We start from the raw sequence: 24,953 nt of genomic DNA on the forward strand, positions 1-24,953 counted from the left end.
GTGTGGCAATATGCGACAATTTGGGATCTAGCAATCATAGAATGATCACTTTTAGCGTAAATCATAGGAAAAGGAGGCATGAGGGTAGAACAAAAAAACACTTAATTTTAAACGAGCACATTTTTCTGAACTGCGATCATTGCTACATGACATAAATTGGGACCAAATCCTGAAAACATTGAATGCAGAAGAGAAATAAGAATGCTTTAGGAGCATATTAACCATTAACCACTTCCTTCCCCGCCCATTGTCATATGATATCCGCAGATGGGATCTCCCATCCTGGGTGGGCGTCATATGTCGGCATCCCGGCGGTATAGGGGCCGATGGCCGCCAGGCACCTGTGATCGCTTGTAACAGAGCAGGAACGTGGATCTGTGTGTGTAAACACACAGATCCATGTCCTGTCAGGGGAGAGGAGACAGATCGTGTGTTCCTAGTATATAGGAACACTGATCAGTCTCATCCCCCCACAGTTAGAATCACTCCCTAAGTAACACATTTAACCCATTGATCGTCTAGTGTTAACTCCTTCCCTGCCAGTGACATTTACACAGTAATCAGTGAATATTTATAGCACTGATCGCTGTATGAATGTCAATGGTCCCAAAATAGTGTCCGATCTGTCTGCCGCAATGTCACAGTCACGATAAAAATCACAGATCACCACCATTACTAGTAAAAAAAAAAAATAATAATAAACATGCCATAAATCAATAACCTATTTTGTAGGCGCTATAACTTTTACGCAAACCAATCAATATACGCTTATTGCGATCTTTTTCTTTTTTTTTTTTACCGAAAATATGTGGAATAATACATATTGGCCTAAACGGAGGAAAAAAAAACATTTAAATTGGGGATATTTATTATAGTAAAAAGTAAAAAATATTGTGTTTTTTTCAAAATTGTCGCTCTTATTTTGTTTATAGCGCAAAAAATAAACTGCAGAGGTGATCAAATACCACCAAAAGAAAGCTCTTTGTGGGGAAAAAAAATTATAAAAATTTCATTTGGGTACAGTGTTGCATGACTGCGCAATTGTCATTCACAATGTTACAGCGCTGAAAGCTGAAAATTGGCTTGGGCAGGAAGGGGGTGAAAATACCCGGTATTAAGGTGGTTGAACAAAGATATCACACAGTGCCTTCCAATGGGCAATAAACATAGAAGAGCAAAGATCAAACCTGGATGGCTAAACCGTAATGTGAAAAGTCTCATTAAGGAGAAAAATATGGCATTTAAAAAATATAAAGGGATTGGGTCACCATCAGCATTCCAACACTACAAGGAATTCAATAAAAGTGTAAAATCGCAATCAGGTTGGCTAAAAACAATTACGAGAGACACATAGCAGAAGAAAGTAAAAAGAACCCAAATATTTTTTTGAGATATATATCAATGCAAAAAAAAGTTTTAAAAATGGCCATTTTTCGGGAGCAGTGATTTTAATAATGCTTAAAGTGAAACAATAAAAGTGAAATATTCCTTTAAATTTCGTAACTGGGGGTACGCCTGTAATGCCTGTAAAGTGGCGCATGTTTCCCGTGTTTACAACAGTCTGAGAGCAAAATGACATTTCTAAAGGAAAAGAAAGTCATTTAAAGTACTAGCGGTAGCGCCGGCAGCTATAATGAATGTCGGGTCTCTGCAATACTCATAAAAGTCTTTGAAAAAAACGGCCTGGGATTCCCTCACAGTGCATTACCAGGCCCTTTGGGTCTGGTATGAATATTAAAGGAACCCCGAACCAAAATTTAAAAAAAAAAGAAAAATGCGTGGGGGGTTCACCACAACTTCGGGTCTGGTATGAATTAAGGGGAACCTCGCGACAAAATAAAAAAAAAATGGCATGGGGGTCCCCCTCAAAATTCATACCAGACCCTTAAGGTCTGGTATGGATTTTAAGGGGAACCCCGCGCCACAATTAAAAAAAAAATGGTCCCCCTAAAAATCCATACCAAACCCTTATCCGAGCACGCAACCTGATAGGCCGCAGGAAAAGAGGGGGGATGAGAGAGCGCCCCCCCTCCTGAACCATACCAGGCCACATGGCCTCAACATGGGGAGGATGTCCCCATGTTGATGGGGACAAGGGCCTCAACCCCACAACCCTTGCCCAGTGGTTGTGGGGGGTCTGTGGGCGGGGGCTTATCAGAATCTGGAAAGGGGACTCCCAGATCCCGGCCCCCCCCTGTGTGAAATGGTAATGGGGTACAAATGTACCCCTACCATTTCACAAAAAAAGTGTCAAAAATTTTTAAAAAGACAAGAGACGGTTTTTGACAATTCCTTTATTAATGTCTTCTTCTTTCCCCACGTCTTCTTCCATCTTCTTCTGGTGTTCATTCGGTTTTCTTCCTCCATCTTGTTCTTCCCCCGCTTCTTCCCCTGATCCTCTGCTTCTTCCTTCGGTGTTCTCGTCCGCATCTTCCTCCAGTATGTTCTTCCCCACTTCGTTCTCCGGACAATCCGCAGCCATGGGAGGTTCCCGCTGTGTGACGCTTCTGTTCTTCTGACAGTTCTTATATAACCCCGCCCCCTCTGACACACAGGGACTTGCCTATGGCTTTCCCGTGATGTCAGAGGGGGGGCGGGTTCACCCGGTTACAGAACGAGTGACCCCGCCCCCCTCTGACACCATGGGGAAAACCACAGGGAAGTCCCCGTGTGTCAGAGGGGGCGGGGTCACCGGGTGGCCCCGCCCTCAGTTATATAAGAACTGTCAGAAGAACAGAAGTGTCACACAGCGGGAACCTCCCATGGATGCGGAATCATCCGAAGAACGAAGCAGGGAAGAAGAAGCCGAAGGAAGATGCGGACAAGAAGACCGAAGGAAGAAGCAGAGGATCGAAGGAAGAAGAGGAAGAAGCGGAGGAAGAACAAGATGGAGGAAGAAAACCGAATGAAGTCCAGAAGAAGATGGAAGAAGAAGCAGGGAAAGAAGAAGACATTAATAAAGGAATTGTCAAAAACCATCTCTTGTCTTTTACATTTTTGACACTTTTTTTGTAAAATGGTAGGGGTACATTTGTACCCCATTACCATTTCACGCGGAGTTGTGGAATCTGGGGGCCCCCTTGTTAAAGGGGCTTCCAGATTCCGATAAGCCCCCCGCCCGCATATCACCACAACCACCGGGCAAGGGTTGTGGGAATGAGGCCCTTGTCCCCATCAACATGGGGACATCCTCCCCATGTTGAGGGCATGTGGCCTGGTACAGTTCAGGATGGGGGGGCGCTCTCTTGTCCCCCCTCTTTCCCTGCGGCCTGCCAGGTTGCGTGCTCGGATAAGGGTCTGGTATGAATTTTTAGGGGGACCCCCACACCATTTTTTTAAAAAATTTTGGCGCGGGATTCCCCTTAAAATCCAAACCAGACCTGAAGGCCACTCCCCCCTGAACCGTATCAGGCCACATGCCCTCAACATGGGGAAGATGTCCCCAAGTTGATGGGGACAAGGGCCTCATCCCCACAACCCTTGCCTGGTGGTTGTGGGGGGATCCCGGCCTCCCTGCGTGAAATGGTAATGGGGTACAAATGTACCCCTATCATTTCACAAAAAAAGTGTCAAAAATGTTAAAAAAGACAAGAGACGGTTTTTGACAATTTGCTTTATTAATGTCTTCTTCTTTCCCCACTTCTTCTTCCATCTTCTTCTGGTCTTCATTCGGTTTTCTTCCTCCATCTTGTTCTTTCCCCGCTTCTTCGTCTTCTTCCTCCAATCCTCTGCTTCTTCCTTTGGTCTTCTCATCCACACCTTCCTCTGGGTTCTTCTTCCCCGCTTCGTTCTTCGGATGATCCGCATCCATGGGAGGTTCCCGCTGTGTGACGCTTCTGTTCATCTGACAGTTCTTATATAACTGAGGGCGGGGCCACCCGGTGACCCCGCCCCCCTCTGACGCACGGGGACTTCCCTATGGTTTTACCAATGGTGTCAGAGGGGGGCGGGGTCACCCGTTACGTAACCGGGTGACCTCTGAGGTGGAGCCTGGCGGTGGAACCCTTCGTAATAAGCGAGATCTGTAATGGAATATATATCAATGTTTTTATCTTTCTAATAAATGTGAGTTTAACATTAGCTAGGGTGGTGAGGTTCTGTCCATTTAATACCCTGGAATCTGCACTATTGGAGGCACTTTTGTTTTTCTATGTCACTGTGGAACTGCCGGAAAGCACCCCCGAGATGAGGGTGGGGGGGGGGGGGGAGAAAAGGAACAAAAAAAAAAAAGGGACACATATTCATATACCATAATTTCATAAACACAAAACTGGAGAGACACATGGTAATTTATCAGCCATCTTTGCAATCATCTTGTAATGTTAAATTAAATTACTCCCAAAAAAAAAGGGAAAGGGGAGGTTATAACGTAGGGGCAGGAGCGAGGGGGGAGGGGGGAAGGGGGAAGAACCCGGCGATTCCTAAAAAGGAATCATGGGTCCCCAGGTTCGCCCCCTCCCCCCCATTCCCCCTCCATAAAACAACCACCCTAAATACCTGTGACCCAGTTGAGAACCTCTTCTTTTGCATACCCCCATAGTGACAAAAAAAAAAAATTTCCCTTCCTTCCCCTTCTTTCCTTCCCCCCTTCCTTTTTTACAAAAAGGGTAAAAAAATGTACTCCAAACCTGAAAAAACAAGAAAAAAAAACTTAGGGATAAAGAAAAAAATCCCCAAAAAAAGAAATACACATACTGTAGAACCATTCCTTTTCCCTTTATCCCCTCTCCCTCCTCTATCACACTCTCCCCACTAAATAGGCCCCTTCATGTCCATCAAATTTCTTTGTGTCCCTTTGATCGATTTCTACGCTGTGATCTATTGGGCATTTGTTGCCATTGAGCAGGACAATGTAGGGGGTTCCCCAAATTATTCCTTCTCCAGTCCACAAAGTCAATTGGGGGCAAATCTAAAGTTTCTAGAAACAACTTAAAAAACCCGGCCCGCCTACAGGGGTGCCGGGGATGCCTAGTCTGACTGAACACAGAAAATCCAAGATGGTGACTAGAATGAAGTTTTTCTGCTAACCGGTCAACTTGGAAGTGACACCCGGAGTGGAGATTCCTTTCTGCCGACACCTTGTACAGACACCGGAGTGAGGTTAATACCCCCGATTCACAGGAGCTTCTTTAAATTAAGTGTGCAGTGCCTGGAGAAAGACTGCAAGAGATTTTTTTGTTAGCGGAACAAAAACGTGTTTTGTGATCAAAGACTTTCCCTACTTGGAGGTCCCCCCGGTATGCTGATTGAGGTCCACCGCTAGGAGAGATCCTGCCTGCCCCTTCTTTGGGAGGAGATTTGAGGAGTTGGTTCCCCTGAGTGGACGTCCATAGACAAGCTATTATCTAGCTTACCTCTGGTAAGTGTACATCTATTAAGGTGGAGGATTTCTCACTGGGTGTTGGGTGTTTAACCTCTATGGTCACCAATTCGATCTGCCTTGGCTCCAAGGACTGTTTTTCTTCCGAACATCTTCACTTCACTTTTGGTTATTTTTGTTATTTGATATTCAAAAAAATTTTTTTTATCGTAATATTTAATTTTTTGTCATATTTGTTTTTTATAATTATTTCATTGACATTTTATCTTCAAAAGAATATTTACATTTTGGATCACTTGATAGATTGTATTCTTCACCATTTACACATCTATATATACAGTTATTATATATGTCATTTTTTTAGCGCAGTCTTTTTTGATTATTTCTAGAAACAACTGCAGGTCGTCCTTAGTACGCAGGGTTGCTGTCTTGCCATTTCGAGAGGCAGTAAGGCTAAATGGAAACCCCCATCGGTAGTTAGTCTCTACTGCGCATAGGGCCTCTAGCAGAGGTTTAACAGTCCGCCGCTGCATTAAAGTCCGATGTGATAGGTCAGTGTACAGGGATATGTATACTCCATCAAAAACAATTTCAGATTAACTTCGGGTTATTTTCATAATAGACTCCTTAACGGTATATTTATGTAATTTTCATATAATATCTCTTGGCCTCTCTGAATTTGGGGTAACATAGGATGGGATACGATGAGCCCTGTCCACCTCAATATTCTCAGGTGATGAGTCACCCATTATCTGACTAAATAATTTTTGAGCAGTTGGAAGCAAATCAGGCATCCGAATCGTTTCAGGTAGTCCTTTTATCCGAATATTTTGTCTACGATCCCTTCGTAGTCATCCAGCCGGTCCCTATATGAATTTCAAACTTTCTCATGGTATTTTGCAGTGTCTTGAATGTCTGCTACTACTTGTACCACTGCCTCATTGCTATTTTCTAGTGACTCTACCCTGTGGCCTAGTGCACGTGTGTCTTCTCTGAGGCCCTCCACTGCTTGTTGACATGATTGTTCCACCACTGATATAAATTCCTGAATATCTGACTTAGTGGGGAGGGCTTTTAAAAGTTCTCTAAAATCCAGCTCCAGGCCCCCTAAACCCCCACCTACTTGTTTCCAATGCTGATATGGGTTTATATACGTAGAAGCATCCAAATGAATCCATGTTTCCAAACGTATCTATTGCTTCTGTCTTACTTCCTTACAGAGGTCATGACACAGGAATGACTTGACCAGCTGACCTCATTAGCACACACCCTGCATAATTCACCCACCCACTCCCAGCTGCATGTTTTTTAAATGAGATGCGATCAATCAGTGATCACCCTTCTCACTAAATACACAATATACAATCAGATTGCATAATGTATGGCCATCTTTATACAAATGCATAGGTGGGAGTGGAGAGAAACACTCAGCTGTGAAACCCCGTTCACATCTCTGCATAGCGGGAACTTGCATTCCCACACTTTTTTTTTTTTGCGAGGGGGAGAGGTGTTTTGGAGCATTTTCATTCATCACACACAGGGCAGTCCATCCACCTGAATGGGCCATCCTATACGCAGAAATCACCCCAAAGAAGCTTCAGAATTTTTTTTAGAGCGGAGCTTGGTGCAATTTTTACTGCGATTCTTTTCGTGCAGCGCATTTCTTAAATGCAAGGAAATGCACAGATGGTAATGGAGCCTCATTGTTCTTGTGGTAACGCACAAACTTCACTTTCAGGCCCCATTCACATCTAGCATAGTGGGAGTGAACGTTTTGTGGCTTGTTTTACCTGTGACAAGCATCGGGCAGCCTGTTGAAAATGGGCTGTGCTATATGTGGCTTTTGGGAAATGTTGGCGTTTGGTGGGTTGCGTTTGTGTTTTTACTGTGCGTTTTGCAGCATTTGCCACTCGTTTTTTCACATGGCAAAATCTGTTTAGTGTGACATTAACAAATAATAGCACTGAAAGGGCAAGGGCAACTAGTGATTTTAGGTTTATAAAGGTGGCCATACACTATACAATCTGATTGTACAATCTCCTTTAGATTTACCAAATTTATATAATAGGAGGAAACACCTATCTAGCCAACCACTCTATATCCAACCAGACAGGCCCTTGCACTACATAATTGATGGCAGATCTAAAAGGAGATTGTACAATGTAAGGCCACCTTTATTCACCTAAAATTACTAGTTGCATTTTCAGCGCCATTATTTGTTAACAAGAAGGGTGATCACTGATTGATTGCATTTCATTTAAAAAAACATGTAGCTGGAAATGGGAGGATAGATGATGCAGGGTGTGTGCTAATAAGAGCAGCTGGCCAACTCCTTCCTGTGTCATGATCTACAGTTTGTAAGGAAGTAAGACAGAAGAAATAGATATGTTTGGAAACATGGATGGAGGACAGTAAGGTATTTGTCTGTACACCTACACAGGTTGAACTGGATGGATTATTGTCTTTTTTTCAGCCTTACCTACTATGTAAACAATATGTAAATACTATGTAAAATATACTTTTTTTTGCTTAACAGTACCTTCTGTGGACCTTCTCCAACTCTTCATCTGTTAATTTATCCCTTGTGAATAGAAGGTAACCGATTGTCTCCATCTGCCTCCCATGTTTGGAACTGATCTTCTGCAACAGGATTCCCAATTCTGGATGAAAACCTGTTGAATGAATAATATAGTAATATTTGTTCACTTGCTCTGTGGGTTGTCCTGAGGTTAGGCACACCAAGGCTGAAGGGAGAAGCGAGTAGAGTTCAGAGGGCTTGGGTGTCATGTCAATGAAGTTTGGTGAAGCATACGTGGGAGCTAGGTGCAGAGTGGTGTGGGGGGCAGTGAGCACACAGAGTACAACTTCTAAAAAGCAATATATTGTAGAAAAGTTCAGCAAGTACACAGGCCTAGCGGGAAGGCACACCCATTCAGAGCCACTTACAAAGTATAACAACGATAGAGCAGCGGTCTAAAGCACTGGGGATGCCGACAGCATCTGCCACAAGAAGCGGAATGTGGCCTGGCCGGTCCACACCCAAGGGGAAGACGTCCTAGTGGAGGCAGATGTAGTCCCTGCACTCTCCCTACTCCTCCGTAATCTTTTCCAATCTCTAAGCATTGTCCCCAACAGACAAGGAACCTGTCCCAAAGCTAGCCACTCACATTAAGCGTGCCAAGCACGAAGGGTCAGAGTCTTGAACAGACTCTACCTGACCCAAGATGGCTGCCAGAGTCACATGGGGCACTAGCATCCAGTCAGATAGCTGCCCTTATGTGTTCAAACAAATCATGAGGAATCAAGTTGCTCTCAACTTCCTCCCCATCTGCATTGCCGCTGCGGTCAAGGGCCACCTGCAATGGAGAGAACAGACTGCACCTGCCTACGTGCAGGTTAAAACTAAAAGGAACTTCCAGACACTCTGTATAAAAACTCAGATAGAGCCATATGGAGGGATGGGGGAAAGGAAAATCACCTGTTTTCCTAGGTCTCCTTGTAGGGATATTTGCCAGACATGTGCATATGTGCCTAGGGATATTTTTTTATGTACTGTATGTGTGTATATATATATATATATATATATATATATATATATATATATATATATATATATATATATATACACACACATATTTATTATGTTTTTTAAAATAGGAGTGTGAAGGAATGGGCATTAAATGACGTTTCCCTGATATAGTGTACACATACAATGCTGTCCAGTTGTCCAGTTTCTTGTTGGACCTGGAAGCCAACAGGTCTACATCCGGGGTACCCCATTTCCGACATATGGCCCTAAATACAGTGGGGACGGAAAGTATTTAGACCCCCTTAAATTTTTCACTCTTTGTTATATTGCAGCCATTTACTAAAATCGTTTAAGTTCATTTTTTTCCTCATTAATGTACACACAGCACCCCATATTGACAGAAAAACACAGAATTGTTGACATTTTTGCAGATTTATTAAAAAAGAAAAACTTAAATATCACATGGTCCATGGGCCGGGGGTGAGGGGAGAGACAGGAGACCTCCGGAGGACTACGTAGGACCCAAAGGCTATGTGGGATCCCCCCTTTCAGTTTATGTGGCAGAGCCTGCAGCGGAGGAGGTGAGCGGCTTCACAGACCAGCTTCACTGAGCGTGTATCCTGGAAGGCATGTAAGTAAACACCAGGTATGTCTCTTACTCCCTCTAGTGGTGGAAACCAGGTAAGACATGAAAACTAGAAGATAATCTTTAAAGGGATTGTAAAGGTATTTTTTTTTTTTTTTTAAATAACAAACATGTTATACTTACCTTCACTGTGCAGCTCGTTCTGCACAGAGTGGCCCCGAACCTGGTCTTCTTGGGTCCCTCGGCGGCTGTTTCAGCTCCTCCCCGCAAGCATTTACCACCTTAATGCGAGCTCCCTCGCATGGTGGTGAGTGCTTGCGGGCGCGCTCTCGTGATACAGCCGGCGGCTATAGCCGCTCGCTGTATCACTCGGCCCCGCCCCCCGGCACGCCGCGTCATCGGATGTGATTGACAGCAGCGCGAGCCAATGGCTGCGCTGCTTTCAATCCATCCACTGCAGCCAATCAGCGACCAGGCTGAGCTGCAATGAAGATGACGAGGACGAGCAGCGAAGATTCGAGGCATCAGGTAAGTAAAACGGGGGGGCTGGGGGCGGCGGTACTGTCAAAAGTTTTTTCACCTGAATGCATAGAATGCATTCAGGTGAAAAAATTTTTACCTTTACAACCCCTTTAAGGTTAAATACCTAGGATTGTCTTCACTTACCTTATCCCCGCCGCAGGAAACTGCTGAGAACAGACAGATCCAACCTTCACCCATCACGGCGGGTAATGTTGTGCCAACCTTCAGGGTTCTGGGTTCCTACTTACAGGATCCTCTTCCCTGGACCTGTAGAAGACTCTGCCAGAAAACTTTTCGTGCAACTTTTAACTTGTGCCCCAAAGTGCTGGATCCCAGAGCCCAGTCCTCAAACAGAGATATTACAGGCAAAATCCCGTTTCTTCTTTCACGAGGCCCGGGTAACATCCACCTTAGGCGTATTTATTGGCCTGAGGTAATAATCCGGTTGTATAGCTCCTAGGCCCCTGCAGAGACCATCAAACAGAGCTCTCTTCTTAGCACATCTTCAACGTGACCAACCACCTTAGACACTGGCGAAAAAACTGATGTACTCTCCATATGGGAGGGGTTATATAGGGGAGGAACTCGCCTTGTAATTAGGGTTGCCAGTGTCCAATCACCTGATGGTGATTATCTAACCCACTTAGTAATTATCAAAGGCTCTGTGTCCCGTGATGTATGAACAGGAAATGCAGTTTTTAAATGATGGTTTCATTTATTAAGGCAAAAAAGCTGCCCAAACCTGACTGACTTCATGTGAAAACGTAATTGCCCCCTAAACCTAATAACTGGTTGTGCCACTCTTGGCAGCAACAACTGCAATCAAGCATTTGCGATAAGTGGCAATGAGTCTTTCACATTGCTGTGGAGCAATTTTGGCCCACTCTTCTTTGCAGAATTGTTTTAATTCAGACACATTGGAGGGTTTTCCAGCATGTATAAGGTCATGATACAGCATTTCAATTGGGTTTAAGTCCGGGCTTTGACTAGGCCACTCCAAAACCTAAATTTTGCTTTGTTTAAACCATTTGGAGGTGGACTTGCTGTTGTGTTTCATATCATTGTTCTGCTGCATAACCCAAGGGCACTTGAGCTGGAGGTCAAAAACTAATATTCGGACATTCTCCTTTAGGATTTTCTGGTAGAGCTCAGAATTCATGGTTCCATCAATTATGGTAAGTCGTCCAGGTCCTGAAGCTGCAAAGCAGCCCCAGACCATCTTGTTCTTGTTATGAAATGCTGTATTCGTTTTATGCCAGATGTAGCAGGACGCACACCTTCCAGAAAGTAAAAATTTTGTCTCATTAGTCCACAGAATATTTGCCTTAAAGTCTTAGGGATAATCAAGATGTTTTTTGGTAAATGTGAGATGAGCCTTTGTGTTCTTTTTGGTCAGCAGTGTCTTTGGCCTTGGAACTCTCCCATGGATGCCATTTTTGCTAAGTCTCTTTGTTATTGTTGAATCATGAACACTGATCTTACTTGAGGCAAGTGAGGTCTGCAGTTCTCTAGATGTTGTTCTGGGTTCTTTTATGACCTCCTGGATGAGTCGTCATTGTGCTCTTGGAGTCATTTTGGTTGGCCGGTCACTCCTGGTAAGGTTCACAACTGTTCCAAGTTTTCTCCATTTGTGGATAATGGCTCTCACCGTGATTCGCTGGCGTCCCAAAGCCTTAGAAATGGCTTTGTAATCCTTTCCAGACTGATACATGTTAATGACTTTGTTTCTCATCTGTTCTTGAATTCCTTTAGATCACGGCATGATGTGTTGCTTTTTGAGATATTTTAGTGTGCTTCACTTTGTCAGACAGCTTCTATTTAAGTGATTTTTTGATTCAACAGATCTGGCAGTAATCAGGCCTGGGTCTGGCAAGTGAAATTTAACTCAGCTTTCCAAAAAAATTGTGGTTAATTACAGTTCATTCATGATTCAGTATGGGAGAGGACAATTACTTTTTCACATAGGGCCAGGCAGGTTGTAACAGCTTTTTTCCCTTAATAAATAAAATAATAATTTAAAAACTGCATCTTGGATTTACTCGGGTTATCTCTGTGTAATATTACAATTTGTTTGATTGTCTGAAACATTTAAGTGTAAGAAATATGCAAAAAAATAAAAAATCAGGAAGGGGGCAAATGCTTTTTCATAGGACTGCATATTCATTAACCACTTGAAGTCCGGGCCATAGCCGAATGACGGCTACAGCGCGGACCTCAATTTCCGGGAGGCCGTCATAGGACGTCCTCCCCTTTCCTCGCTCCCTGTGCGTGCTCACAGGCTTGTTTCGGGAAATTCTGTGCTGGCCGTGTCCCTTGGACACAGCCAGTCACAGATCGCTGTAAATGGCCAATCACAGTAAACATATGAGATCATCTCTCATTGCCGGCTCTCTCTCCTCACACAGAGACCGCGTGTGAGGAGAGAGAGGATCTGACAGCGATCTGTGCTAGTGAGTGTCAAAACACATTTACAGTTCAAACCAGTGCCCAAACAGTGCCCCAGTACAGTTCCTAATCAGTACAGTGCCAATTAGGGATCTGTGCCCACCTGTGTCAATCGATGCCCACTTGTGCCAATCTGTGCCCACCTGTGACCACCTGTGCCAATCTGTGCCCACCTGTGCCATCGGTGATCAGTGTCCATCTGTGCACACCTTTGTAATCAGTGCACATCTGTGCCACTTCATCAGTGCCCACCAGTGCCACCTCATCGGTGCCCACCTGTGCCAATCAGTGCCCATCTGTGCCACCTCATCAGTGCAAATCTGTGCCGCCTCATCAGTGCCCATCAGTGCCCATCTGTGCCATCTCATCAGTGCACATCTGTGCCACCTCATCAGTGCACATCTGTGCCACCTCATCAATGCCCATCAGTGCCCATCGGTGCCACCTCATCAGTGCCCATCGGTGCCACCTCATCAGTGCCCATCTGTGCTGCCTTATCAGTGCCCATCTGTGCCACCTCATCAGTGCACATCTGTGCAATCAATCAGTGCACATCTGTGCAATCAGTGTACATCTGTTCCGCCTCATCAGTGCCCATCTGTTCCGCCTCATCAGTGACCATCTGTGCCACCTCATCAGTGCATATCTGTGCCATAAATCAGTGCCCATCTGTGTTGCCTGATTAGTGCACATCTGTGTAATCAGTGCACATCTGTGCCACCTCATCAGTGCCCCTCTGTGCCACCTCATCAGTGCCCATCTGTGCCACCTCATCAGTGCCCCTCTGTGCCACCTCAGTGCCCATCTGTGCTCATCAGTGCCGCCTCATTAGTGCCCATCAGTGCAGGCTTAGCACACACCTGTGTAGTTGCATCACCACCAGCAACCATGTCCAAAAGAGGCTTTTCCGCCGAGGATGCGTACCAAATACTTTCTCAGGTCGATGAGAGCAACGGGGAGCTCTCTTTTTCAGATGCTCTTTCAAACTCCGATTCGGAGTCGGACGTAAATTATGAGCCAGTCCTCAGTAGTGGAACACTGAGTAACTCAGAGGAGGAAGATATTGAGGCTGCCAAACGAAGGCGTTCTGGTGAGGAGGCAGTGGCATCCACCAGCACCGCAGTCCCATCCACCAGCACCGCAGTGCCATCCACCAGCACCGCAGTACCTCAGCAAGAAAAGCCAAAGACCCATGCCAGCCTTCCCTATGCTCTTCAGAACCCCTTGTGGCTTCCTCCTAATTCAGGAGAAGCCAACATTTCCCCTTTCAGTGCCCAGCCAGGAGTCCAGGTGGACATGGAGAATTTTTCCCCAATCAATTTTTTTGATTTAATTTTTACAGAGGACATGCTATCAACAATTGTGGCCCAGTGCAACCTTTATGCACAGCAATTTATTTTAAGTAATCCAACGTCCTATTTTGCCTGTCCCTACGAGTGAAGAGACCTAACGGTGGAGGAGTTGAAGGTTTTTTTAGGCCTCCCATTTTGTATGGGACTCACCAAAAAAAACACTTTGAATTCCTATTGGTCAGCCCACGCCATCCACCACATGCCAATCTTCTCCAAGGTAATGCCCAGAACCAGATACCAAATGATAATGAGGTTCCTCCATTTCAATGACAATACCCAGTGCCCTCCCCAAAATGACCCAAATTATGACAGGCTTTTCAAAATTCAGCCACTTCTAAATTATTTTTCTGAAGTATTCCCCCAGCTGTTTACCCCAGACCAACACATATATGTGGATGAGTCCCCTGTTAAATTTAGTGGCAGGCTTAAAATGAAACAATTTATTCCCAGCAAAAGGGCCCACTGTGGGGTATATGAGGTATACAAATTATGTGACCGAGTCACAGGGTACATATATCCCTACAAAGTGTACGAAGAGAAGGACACCCAGCTGCAACCCCCTAATTGCCCAGACTACTTGGGATCAAGCAGGAAAATTGTTTGGGACCTCATATACCCCCTACTGGAGAAAGGCTACCATTTATACGTAGACAACTTCTACACATCTCTGCCCCTGTTCCACAACCCTCACCGAAAGAAGACGCCAGCATGTGGCACCGTAAAAAAGAACCGGAAGGGCTTTCTTCAAAGTCTTGTCAATAAGAAGTTGAGAAAAGGAGAAACTGCAAGTCTGCGAAACAAGGAGATTTTGGCAGTGAAGTGGAGGGTCAGAAGGGATGTCTACATGTTGTCTTCGATCCACAATGATACCTTCGTGGAAATCCCCAGAAGAAATGGCCTCATACAAAAACCAAAATGCATCTATGAATATAATTTGTTCATGGGGGGAGTTGACTTCGATGACCAAATGCTGGAACCATACCTTGCCACAAGACGGACATACCATTGGTGTAAAAAAGTTGCAATTTATTTTTTTCAATTGGCCATATACAACACATGTCATTTACCGCAACTCCCCCCAAAACCCCAAACGCTTCCATTGGCTACCAGGAGGAAGTTTTCACTGCCCTTATATTCCCGAATGGCCCACCAGAAAACATCCGATCAGATGTTCTTAGTCGACTCTCCGAACGCCACTTTCCAGATAAACTCCCTCCCAGACCAACAGGCCAACGACGTAAAAAAAAATGTAAGGTGTGTACCACAGCAGGAGTCAGAAGAGACACATCTTATTACTGTGCCCAATGTCCTTCTGAACCAGGCCTCTGCATAGGTGAATGTTTTTCGCTGTTACATACTTACCATAATCCTCAGTTCCTGCCTTTACACACCTTCACACCCCTTATGCCACTGCCTGCTCTGTAACTGACCCTGGCTTGTTATTCGACCACGCTTCTGTCTGCCGATTCTGTAAATACCTCTGTCTGATCTGGAACTGACCCTGGACTGTTATTCGACCATGCTTCTGCCTAAAGATTCTGTACATACCTCTGCCTGATCTGGAACTGACCCTGGACTGTTATTCGACTATGCTTCTGCCTAAAGATTCTGTGCATACCTCTGCCTGATCTGGAACTGACCTTGGACTGTTTGACCATGTTTTTTGCCTGCCTCATGGACTGATCTTGTACCCTGATACTGGACTAGTGGGATTGAACACAGGGGTCTCACATATGTGAGGGGCTCCAGAATTGTTTTTCTGGATAAAGAAAACAATTTTATTTGTTTTCTCATTCCTAGATTAGAGTCTGGAGACTCGGAGGCTTCAAAGAGATTTGGGTGGGAGAAGCCTCTACCCCTGTCCCCAGTCTGTCCTGAACAAGGCCCTACTTCTGCCTGCTGCCTGTAGGACTTACTGCCATTATGTCTCTGCCCATCGCACTGACCACACAACATGTTCCTGCCTACTACCAGGACCAATATTTTTGGCACTGCGGACAATATCTCTGCCTGCACTGACCCTGGACTTTATATGGACAGTATCCCTGCCTGCTGCCTGGACAATTGTGTTTGCCGTTGCTGACCAAGTACCTGCCTGCTGCCTGGACCAGTGCTATCCTCCTGTGTACAACTGCGCTACTACAACCACAGGTAATCTTTTGTTTATACTTTGCTCAGCATAATGTATTTTGGGGTGTAATTCTTGGTATGTGCATGCTATGTGTCCCTGGAACACATGACGATGTACCTTGCATGTTGGATCTCTGTATGTGGCCAGGCTGTGTAGAAGTCTCACACATGTGGTATCTCCATACTCAGGAGGAGTAGCAGAATATATTTTGGGGTGTCATTTTTGCTATCTAAATGTTATGTGTTGGAGATATTTTATAAAACGGACAACTTTGTGTAAAAAAAATGCATTTTCATTTTTTTTACACATTTTCCAAAAACTTCTGGAAAAAATTGAACTGTTCAAAAGACTCATTATGCCTCATAGATTATACATTGGGGTGTTAGCTTTCCAAAATTGAGTCATTTTTTGGGTGTTTCCATTGTCCTGGTGCTCCAGGGCCTTCAAAAGTGTAATAGGTGGTTGAGAAATGAGATGTGTAATTTTTGCTCCTAGAACACCTGATGGTGCTCCCTGCATATTGGGCCTCTGCATGTTGGGCCTCTGTATATATATTATTATGTTAAGAGGCAGTCCAATCTTATGTAAATGTTGATAACACAATTTTCAGGTGACTTGTGCAGTACTCAAAGTGACTTGTGCTTGAATTCCTTTCCAATCCTTGTGCAAAGTGATGAGTGACTGTTGTGCTCCCTTTTTGAATCCCTACTCACCAGATCCTAGCACCCCTGCAGGGGCAAACCACATGTAGTGAGTATGTGGTGGCTGCCGGGTCAATCACCCCCTCCTTCAGCACATCTTAGGAACTCCAAAGCCTCCAGATTCTCAAGGGACCGTTGGAACACACTGTTAACCCTGGGTAAGAGTTTAGCAGTCTCCTTCTCTGTGACCCTGATATTATACAATCATACAGAAAAGAGATGGGCTCTCATAGTGTAAATCCGAAAAGTAGTTTTTATTAAAAAAATGTTTTTTTAAGTTTTTCCTTAAGGCAAATGGGTGGTAATCTCCAACCCAATACAGTTTAAAATCAACAGCAAGTGCTTTAGGTTGGCGTACGTTCCATAGACTGTAACTTTGCTAGACGAGAAATGACGTATGTGCGTAGTCCCATCTTACGCGTTTCATTATTGGACATCGTCTGAGGCGGTGACATCTTAGTGCACCTCACGTCATTTATGGTGAGCGGCCATGAGGTTCCACCCCCTGTGAATTTGTTACAATAGCCGCTCTCCCAGTGAAATCCAGCTATTACCTAGTAAAACAGACAGACATACAGCACAAATACTTTCTAAAATGTATGTCTGTTTTACTAGGTAATATCGGGATTGCACTGGGAGATCGGTTATGCAGGTTACTAATTGGAAATTGACCCCAGGGATGCAAGTTAGCAGGACCATAGGATCCCAAAAGGCTGGCATTGGGTTTGCGGTGCTTAGTCCCGAGTGGAGGGCATCGTTTTTACATTACTTATCCAAACATAATGTAGTGGGAGTAGCATAGTCTACCTTTACAACCAGCCCATAGTAACCAATTCACAGGGGGTGGAACCTGCACGGCCACTCACCATAAATGACGTGAGGTGCACTAAGATGTCACCGCCTCAGACGATGTCCAATAATGAAATGCGTAAGCCGGAGCTACGCACACACGTCATTTATGGTCTAGCGAAGTTCCGGTCTGTGGAATGCATGCCGACCTAAAGCACTTGCTGTAGATTTTAAGCTGTGTTGGGTTGGAGATTACCACCCATTTGCCTTAAGGAAAAACTTACAAAATAAAATTTTTAATAAAAACTACTTTTCGGATTTACACTATGAGAGAACATCTCTTTTTTGTATGAGGGTATAATATCGGGGTCACAGAGAAGGAGACTGCTAAACTCTGACCCAGGGTTAACGGTGTATTCCAATGGTCCCTTGAGAATCTGGAGGCTTTGGAGTTCCTAGAATGTGCTGAAGGAGGGGGTGATCGATCTGGCAGCCACCACATACTCACTACATGTGGTTTGTCCCTGCAGGGGTGCTAGGATCTGCTGAGTAGAGATTCAAAAGGGGAGCACAACAGTCATTCCTCACTTTGCACAAGGATTGGAAACAAATTCAAGCACAAGTCACTTTGAATACTGCACAAGTCACCTAAAAATTGTGATATCAACATTTACATAAGATTGGACTGCCTCTTAAAATATATATATATATATATATATATATATATATATATATATATATATATATATATATATTTTTTTTTTTTGCACTGTGTTCAGTTAAAACTTTTTAAAGTATATACCTATCACTTTGAGTGTGGTCACAAACACCCTTGTGTGTTGATTTTTAACCATCTACACATATAAGTCTTAGAGGAGACTCTAGGAATATTTACTTTTATATTAAGGAGTGGTTTTTAGTTGTTAATGTATATTATGAAACAAGTGTGAACAAATATCTGCGCTAACTAAAAAGAGAGAGGTTAGCAGCCAGCATAGTTTGTTGATTCATCAAACGCATATAAAAAAGTCAAAATGCAGCGCTAAATTAAAAATAATACAATAATTATAATAGCCTGTTGAAACTTTTTTTAGAAGAGTAGAAGTGACGTGAAGCCTCCACCAAAACTTCAGTGTGCACAAAGGAAGCACACCACACCCACGTGCAGCCAATCTGCTTACCAGAAAACAATGAAAAGCATGCGATGTAATCATATGATGCCAAGGCTCAACTGTAGCTCCGAATGACACACTCCATCACAGACAGCCAGAAAATGGAAAAGCCAGATGGTCACATGACATCAGGACATCCAGGTTCACATGGGAAGATGAATGGATTATGTAGTCACCAGCGAGATAATCCAGTAGAAAAAGAGTAATAATAGTGAAGCCCGTATGGGTAAAAAAAGGCATTTATTGTAGTCTACTTACAAATATGCAGTATACATCACAAACAGAAAAAGGTCCGCGGTTCACAGCGTGCTTGCATCAGCCAGCCTGACATGTTTCATCCTATGTGGATATCATCAGAGGCGTGGCTAATGATGCAAGCACGCCCACATAAATAGCAAAGCATCCTAGATCGCACTGCCCTCTGATAGGGCAGTGCGACACATTAAGAGCGCCCTATATGTGAAGCAGGAAGTAAAACAACATTTGGCTCGGCCGTACATGCGCAGTACGGCCGTGCGGTTCACAAAAACAGGAAATAATACCCAGCGAGGTCAACAGAAGAGCGGAACGCCGTATGTCACTCCGCAATGGGGTAAACTAAACGGCAGCGCATGCGCGCCGCAACCACACTACACAAAAAGTATGTGTTAAGCGGCCTCATACGACCGCACATGCGCAGTCCGGCCAAACACTAAGACCTTGGAAACACTAAACAGCATAGCCGCTTCTCATCAATGACGGGTGCAATAGGAACAGCGCCAATCGAAAGTGACAACGGCGATGCAGGAGGCCACTCATAGGCTCTCTTTAGATATGTTGGTGTTTCTCAATAATGCACAGACCCCTACAGAATCAGTGAAAAATTAATTCAACCCATATATTAAAAAATCATAAAAATGTATAACTAACAGGGCAATTAACTACATTGGAGGGAGGATATGGAGGCTCTCAAGCAATGCAGTAATACAACGGTATCAGCCACCCAGAACAATAAATGATCGTAAAAATATAAAAAATATGTTAATAATAAAAATGTAATAAAGATAAGAGAATATATAAAATAAAGAATAAAAAATTATTTGTTTTTTAATATTTGACAAGCACTGCCCCCTAGTGTTCATAAAAAGTAAAAAATATATATTTAATTATTTTAACTGTTATTAATAAAACAATTTATATCCCAGTCGACATTCATGCCGAAAGGGGTATAACTTTTAAATCATATATCCAGCGGGCTTCAAGCTTGGAAATTTCCCGTTTGGACGAACTACCACGCCAGTGTGGATTGAACCTGTTAATGGCTACAAAGGTGGTTCCCTTAGGATTCTGATTATGACATTCCAGATAATGGCGGGAGACAGTGTGTTTCAGAAATCCCTTCTTGATATTTGTGATATGCTCATTAACCCTACTGTGCATGGCCCGTGTTGTACGGCCCACATATTGCAAGCCGCAAGGGCAGGTCAATAAGTATACCACGTTTAATGAAGTGCAAGTAATAAAGGTATTGATGTCAAAGGTTCTACCTGTGGCATGAGACTTAAATTGACATATTTTTCTACTCTTATCTTTGTTAATCGCACAGATATTACAACCCCGGCAAGGGTGATAACCCTTAGATTTTTGAAAGAACGACACCCTATTAGGGGCATCCAGAATGTTGGGTGCTACTTGGAGTTTAAGGGGGGAACCCCTCTAAATATAACCTGTGGCCAGTCTGGGAGGACTGGACCCAGAACTTTATCATTTCTAAGAACTCCCCAATGCTTGGAAAACATTTTTTTAATGTCAAAATATTGTTGAGAGTAAGTGGTAATCATTGAGAAATTATAATCGATCTCACTTGATGAAGGTTTTTTCTTGTTCTGTAAAATAGAGACTCGATCAATACTCCCCACTTCATTAATAACTCTATTTAGATCATTGGGTGAGTATCCTTTCTCAATTAATCTTTCTTTCAGAGTAGCAGCCTGTATAAAAAAATCTTCCTTAAGAGTACAATTCCCCCGCAAACTGAGGAATTGGCTCTTGGGGACCGATTAAAGCCATGAAGGGTGATGTCAGCTACCTTGTCCAATATACCCATTTCTGTCAGTACTCTTAAAAAGTGGACATATTAAAGGTGCCATCTTTGATCTGTATGGTCAGATCCAAAAAATAAATTTTACTGGTGCTACTCTCAAACTGTAACACAATCCCCAGTGAATTGTCATTGAGTTGGTGCATAAAGGTGGTAAGTGACAGCATATCGCCATCCCACAGGAGGAGAATGTCGTCTATATATCTACCCCAGAAGACCAATTATGGTCTTCTGTTGGAATAGACAACATCCTCCTCCCATTTGGCCATAAATAAATTGGCCATACTTGGTGCAAATTTAGCACATATAGCCACCCCCTGTTCTGGAGGTAATGGGTACTCCCAAACCAGAAGTATTTATGGGTCATGGCATATTTCAAAAGATCTAAGATAAACAGAGACGCCACGTCGGCAGTGGCCAAAATGTATCGCTCTTTACACTCTAAATTCTCAAAGCTGCGAATTACTTGCGCAGAATCCTTGATGTAAGAGGGGGTACCAGACACTAAGGGTTGTAAAAAGCCATCAATATATTTACCGATTCTAGAGGTAATAGAGTCCAGCCCACTTATAATCAGTCTTCCCGGGGGATTAACTAAACTCTTATGTACCTTCAGTAGAAAGTAAATAATTGGTTTTCTAGGTGCCAACAGAATTAAGAAGTCCCTCTCTTTCTTATTAAGCAATTTGTTGCGAAACCCAGCATTGACGAGTGCAGTGAGTTCTTTTTTGTATTTAAAGATGGGATCATGACTCAATGTCTTAGTGTTTGGCCGTACTGCGCATGTGCGGTCGTATGAGGCCGCTTAACACATACTTTTTGTGTAGTGTGGTTGCGGCGCGCATGCGCGGCCGTTTAGTTTAGCCCATTGCGGAGTGACGTACGGCTTCCGCTCTTCTGTTGACCTTGCTGGGTATTATTTCCTGTTTTTGTGAACCGCACGGCCGTACTGCGCATGCGCGGCCGAGCCAAATGTTGTTTTACTTCCTGCTTCACATATAGGGCGCTCTTAATGCGCATGTGCGGCCGGAGGCGAAATTCCAAAATTAAAAACAGCTGTTTTATGTGCCGCACTGCCCTATCAGAGGGCAGTGTGATCTAAGATGCTTTGCTATTTATGTGGGAGTGCTTGCATTATTAGCCACGCCTCTGATGATATTTACATAGGATGAAACATGTCAGGCTGGCTGATGCAAGCACGCTGTTTCTGTTTGTGATGATGTATACTGCATATTTGTAAGTAGACTACAATAAATGCCTTTTTTTTACCCATATGGGCTTCACTATTATTGCTCTTTTTCTACTGGATTATCTCGCTGGTGACTACATAATCCATTCATCTTCCCATGTGAACCTGGATGTCCTGATGTCATGTGACCATCTGGCTTTTCCATTGTCTGGCTGTCTGTGATGGAGTGTGTCATTCGGAGCTACAGTTGAGCCTTGGCATCATATGATTACATCACATGCTTTTTTTTGTTTTCTGGTAAGCAGATTGGCTGCACGTGGGTGTGGTGTGCTTCCTTTGTGCACACTGAAGTTTTGGTGGAGGCTTCACGTCACTTCTAATCTTCTAAAATAGTGTCAACGGACTATTATAATCATTTTATTATTTTTAATTTAGCGCTGCATTTTGACTAATGTATATTATGGGATTTTGATGAATGTACACTGTTTCACACATAAGTTTAATTATTTGTGGAAGGTAGAATATTTGAGCAAATCAAATTTCCAATACACTTGAAGGCAACCTATCTTAGTTGATCACCCTTCTCAGGTGTGAATGCACTAAGATCACCTTTTCATTCATAGGCAGCGCCCAGGGCAGGACTTAGGGTGGTGGGGGCCCCTGGGCTTCAGTCACTTTCGGGCCCTACCCTTCTATACGTATGCACAGCTCTATAAAACAGAAATAGAAAAGTACAAGGTGCGCCAGACTCAGTGCAGTATTAAAGAACTTCTGTTTAATTGGACAAGACAAAACAAATGGCTATTCATAAAAGTATATAATATATAAGTGTATAAGTGGGGGATACTGTACTGGTATTCGTCCTGGGTCCACGATTAATAAAAGCAATAAAAATGGATAAAATGATAATTACCGTATTTATCGGCGTATAACACGCACCCCAAGGTTAGGAGGGAAATTTAAGGAAAAAAACATACATTTAAATGCCCATCAATGCAGCCTTATCAGTGTCCGTCTGTAGCCTTGTCAGTGTCATTGCAGCCTTGCCCAGTGTCAGTGTAGCCTTGCCCCAGTGTCATTTGCAGACTTGTCAGTGTAGCCTTGATCCTTTGTCATTGCTGCCTTGTCATTGTAGCCTTTCAGTTTAAAAATGGCGCCGCTGAGATACAGAGATGCTTTCGGCCGCTCTTGGAGGCTCTCATCGGCTCTGGCAGCTTTCGCCCGCTCTCGGCGGCTCTCGGCCACTCTCGGCGGCTTTTGGCCACCCTCAGTGGCTTTCGGAACGGGCGGGGCCCCTATTGGCTGGGGCCCATGGGCTTGAGTCACTCACCCATAACTCACACGTATGAATATAAGATTGAGAGCTATATTGCTCTTAAATATCAGTTATTGCTGTCTCTAGTTGATTACTTGACTATATACTGTTACTGTCTGCTATTCTTCCACAGAAATATTGCAGTAAATACAATGTCTATGTTTTATCATAACGTGTGTGTTTCTCATTGGTCATTGCACTTACACTATTGCCAGGTGTGCCAGAGGGGGCTGAGGCTGTTATTAGGGTTGAGAGGCAGAGTAACAGACTGAACTAACTTAAGCAGCTTCTTCAGGGGTACCGCTACATATATAAAAAAAAAATACACATTTATATAAGCAAAAGGGCTACTAGAAAAGCCCATACACAGATAAAATTACAGAATATGTAACATCAAATGGTGTAATATGAAACTTGTCACAGCATATTGTCAAAAGGTGTTATATGAAGCTTTGCCAACATGTTTCCCGGCACAATGGCCGCTTCTTCAGGGCTTCATTTCTTAGCATCTAGCTTCACACCTACGCTCAGAAAGTCTGGCATGTTCGGGCTAAGGGGAGACCAATGATAGATCATCTTGTCGGCAACGTCCTACATGTAGAGAACCTATAGTGATAAGTATCCGGGTCTCCGGAGGAACCCGCAATCCAGCCTGAAAAGATATTATGTTTTTATTTGAATTTATCCATATTTTTGTATGATTTATCACTACAGCACTGTATTTAAGTGTGATATCACTTTTATTGATCTATTAACCACTTGCCAACTGCCGCACGCCGATGTACGTCCAAACTTTGGCGGTGGATATCGTTTTTATGGCAGCAGCTAGCTTTAAGATAAAAGTGGCCCCTGCGGTCGATTCGCCGCGAGGTCACTTTTATCGGTGGCGGGAGATGGCCCCCCCTCCCGCCGCGATCCAGTGCCCTCCGCCGCTTACCGGAGCCGTCGGTAGCGGCGGAGGCGATCGCATCCTTCTCCAGCTGTGCCTGGAGACGAGTGAGGCTAAGATGGTGCCCACTCGTCTCCATGACACTGCTGGGCGGAAGCGACGTCAAAACGTCACTTCCGCCCATATGTCTTAAAGGCACACTTTTTTCAATGTCATTTTTTTAAATTACTTTTTTTTTTTTTTTTTTATTGCATTTTAGTGTAAATATGAGATCTGAGGTCTTTTTGACCCCAGATCTCATATTTAAGAAGTCCTGTCATGCTTTTTTCTATTACAAGGGATGTTTACATCCTTTGTAATAGGAATAAAAGTGACACAATTTTTTTTTAAACTGTGTAAAAATAAATAAAATCATGTAAAATAAATAATAATTTTTTTTTTTTAAAAACCCCCGTCCGGATGAGCTCGCGCGCAGAAGCGAACGCATACGTGATTAGCGCCCGCATATGAAAACGGTGGTCAAACCACACATGTGAGGTATCTCTGCGACCGGTAGAGCAAGAGCAATAATTCTAGCCCTAGACCTCCTCTGTAACGCAAAACATGCAACCTGTAGAATTTTGTAAACGTCGCCTATGAAGATTTTTGAGGGTAAAAGTTTGACGCCATTCCACGAGCGGGCGCAATTTTGAAGTGTGACATGTTGGGTATCAATTTACTTGGCGTAACATTATATTTCACAATATAAAAAAAAATGGGCTAACTTTACTGTTGTCTTATTTTTTTATTCAAAAAAGTGAATTTTTAAAAAAAAAAGTGCGCTTATAAGACCGCTGCGCAAACACGGTGCAAAAAAAAGTATTGCATTGACTGCTATTTTATTCTCTAGGGTGTTAGAACCCCCAAACATTATATATTGTTTTTTTTTCTAAG

General features: G+C 43.6%; 2 protein-coding genes across 3 annotated transcripts in view; both read right to left on the bottom strand.

Annotated features, from left to right (window-relative positions):
* The window catches only part of CENPQ (centromere protein Q), a 494,148-nt gene that overhangs the window by 166,903 nt on the left and 302,292 nt on the right, over nt 1-24,953 (bottom strand). The window lies entirely within an intron of this gene.
* Nucleotides 1-24,953, bottom strand: part of LOC141106335 (glycine N-acyltransferase-like protein 1) — a 128,592-nt gene that overhangs the window by 86,616 nt on the left and 17,023 nt on the right. Inside the window, exon 4 of the mRNA XM_073597026.1 lies at nt 7,871-7,992. Coding sequence (XP_073453127.1) covers nt 7,871-7,992 — 122 coding nt within the window. The remainder of the gene's footprint in view (nt 1-7,870; nt 7,993-24,953) is intronic.

This window comes from Aquarana catesbeiana, linkage group LG08 (assembly GCF_042186555.1).
Source record: "Aquarana catesbeiana isolate 2022-GZ linkage group LG08, ASM4218655v1, whole genome shotgun sequence".
NCBI classification, from domain to species: Eukaryota; Metazoa; Chordata; class Amphibia; order Anura; family Ranidae; genus Aquarana; species Aquarana catesbeiana.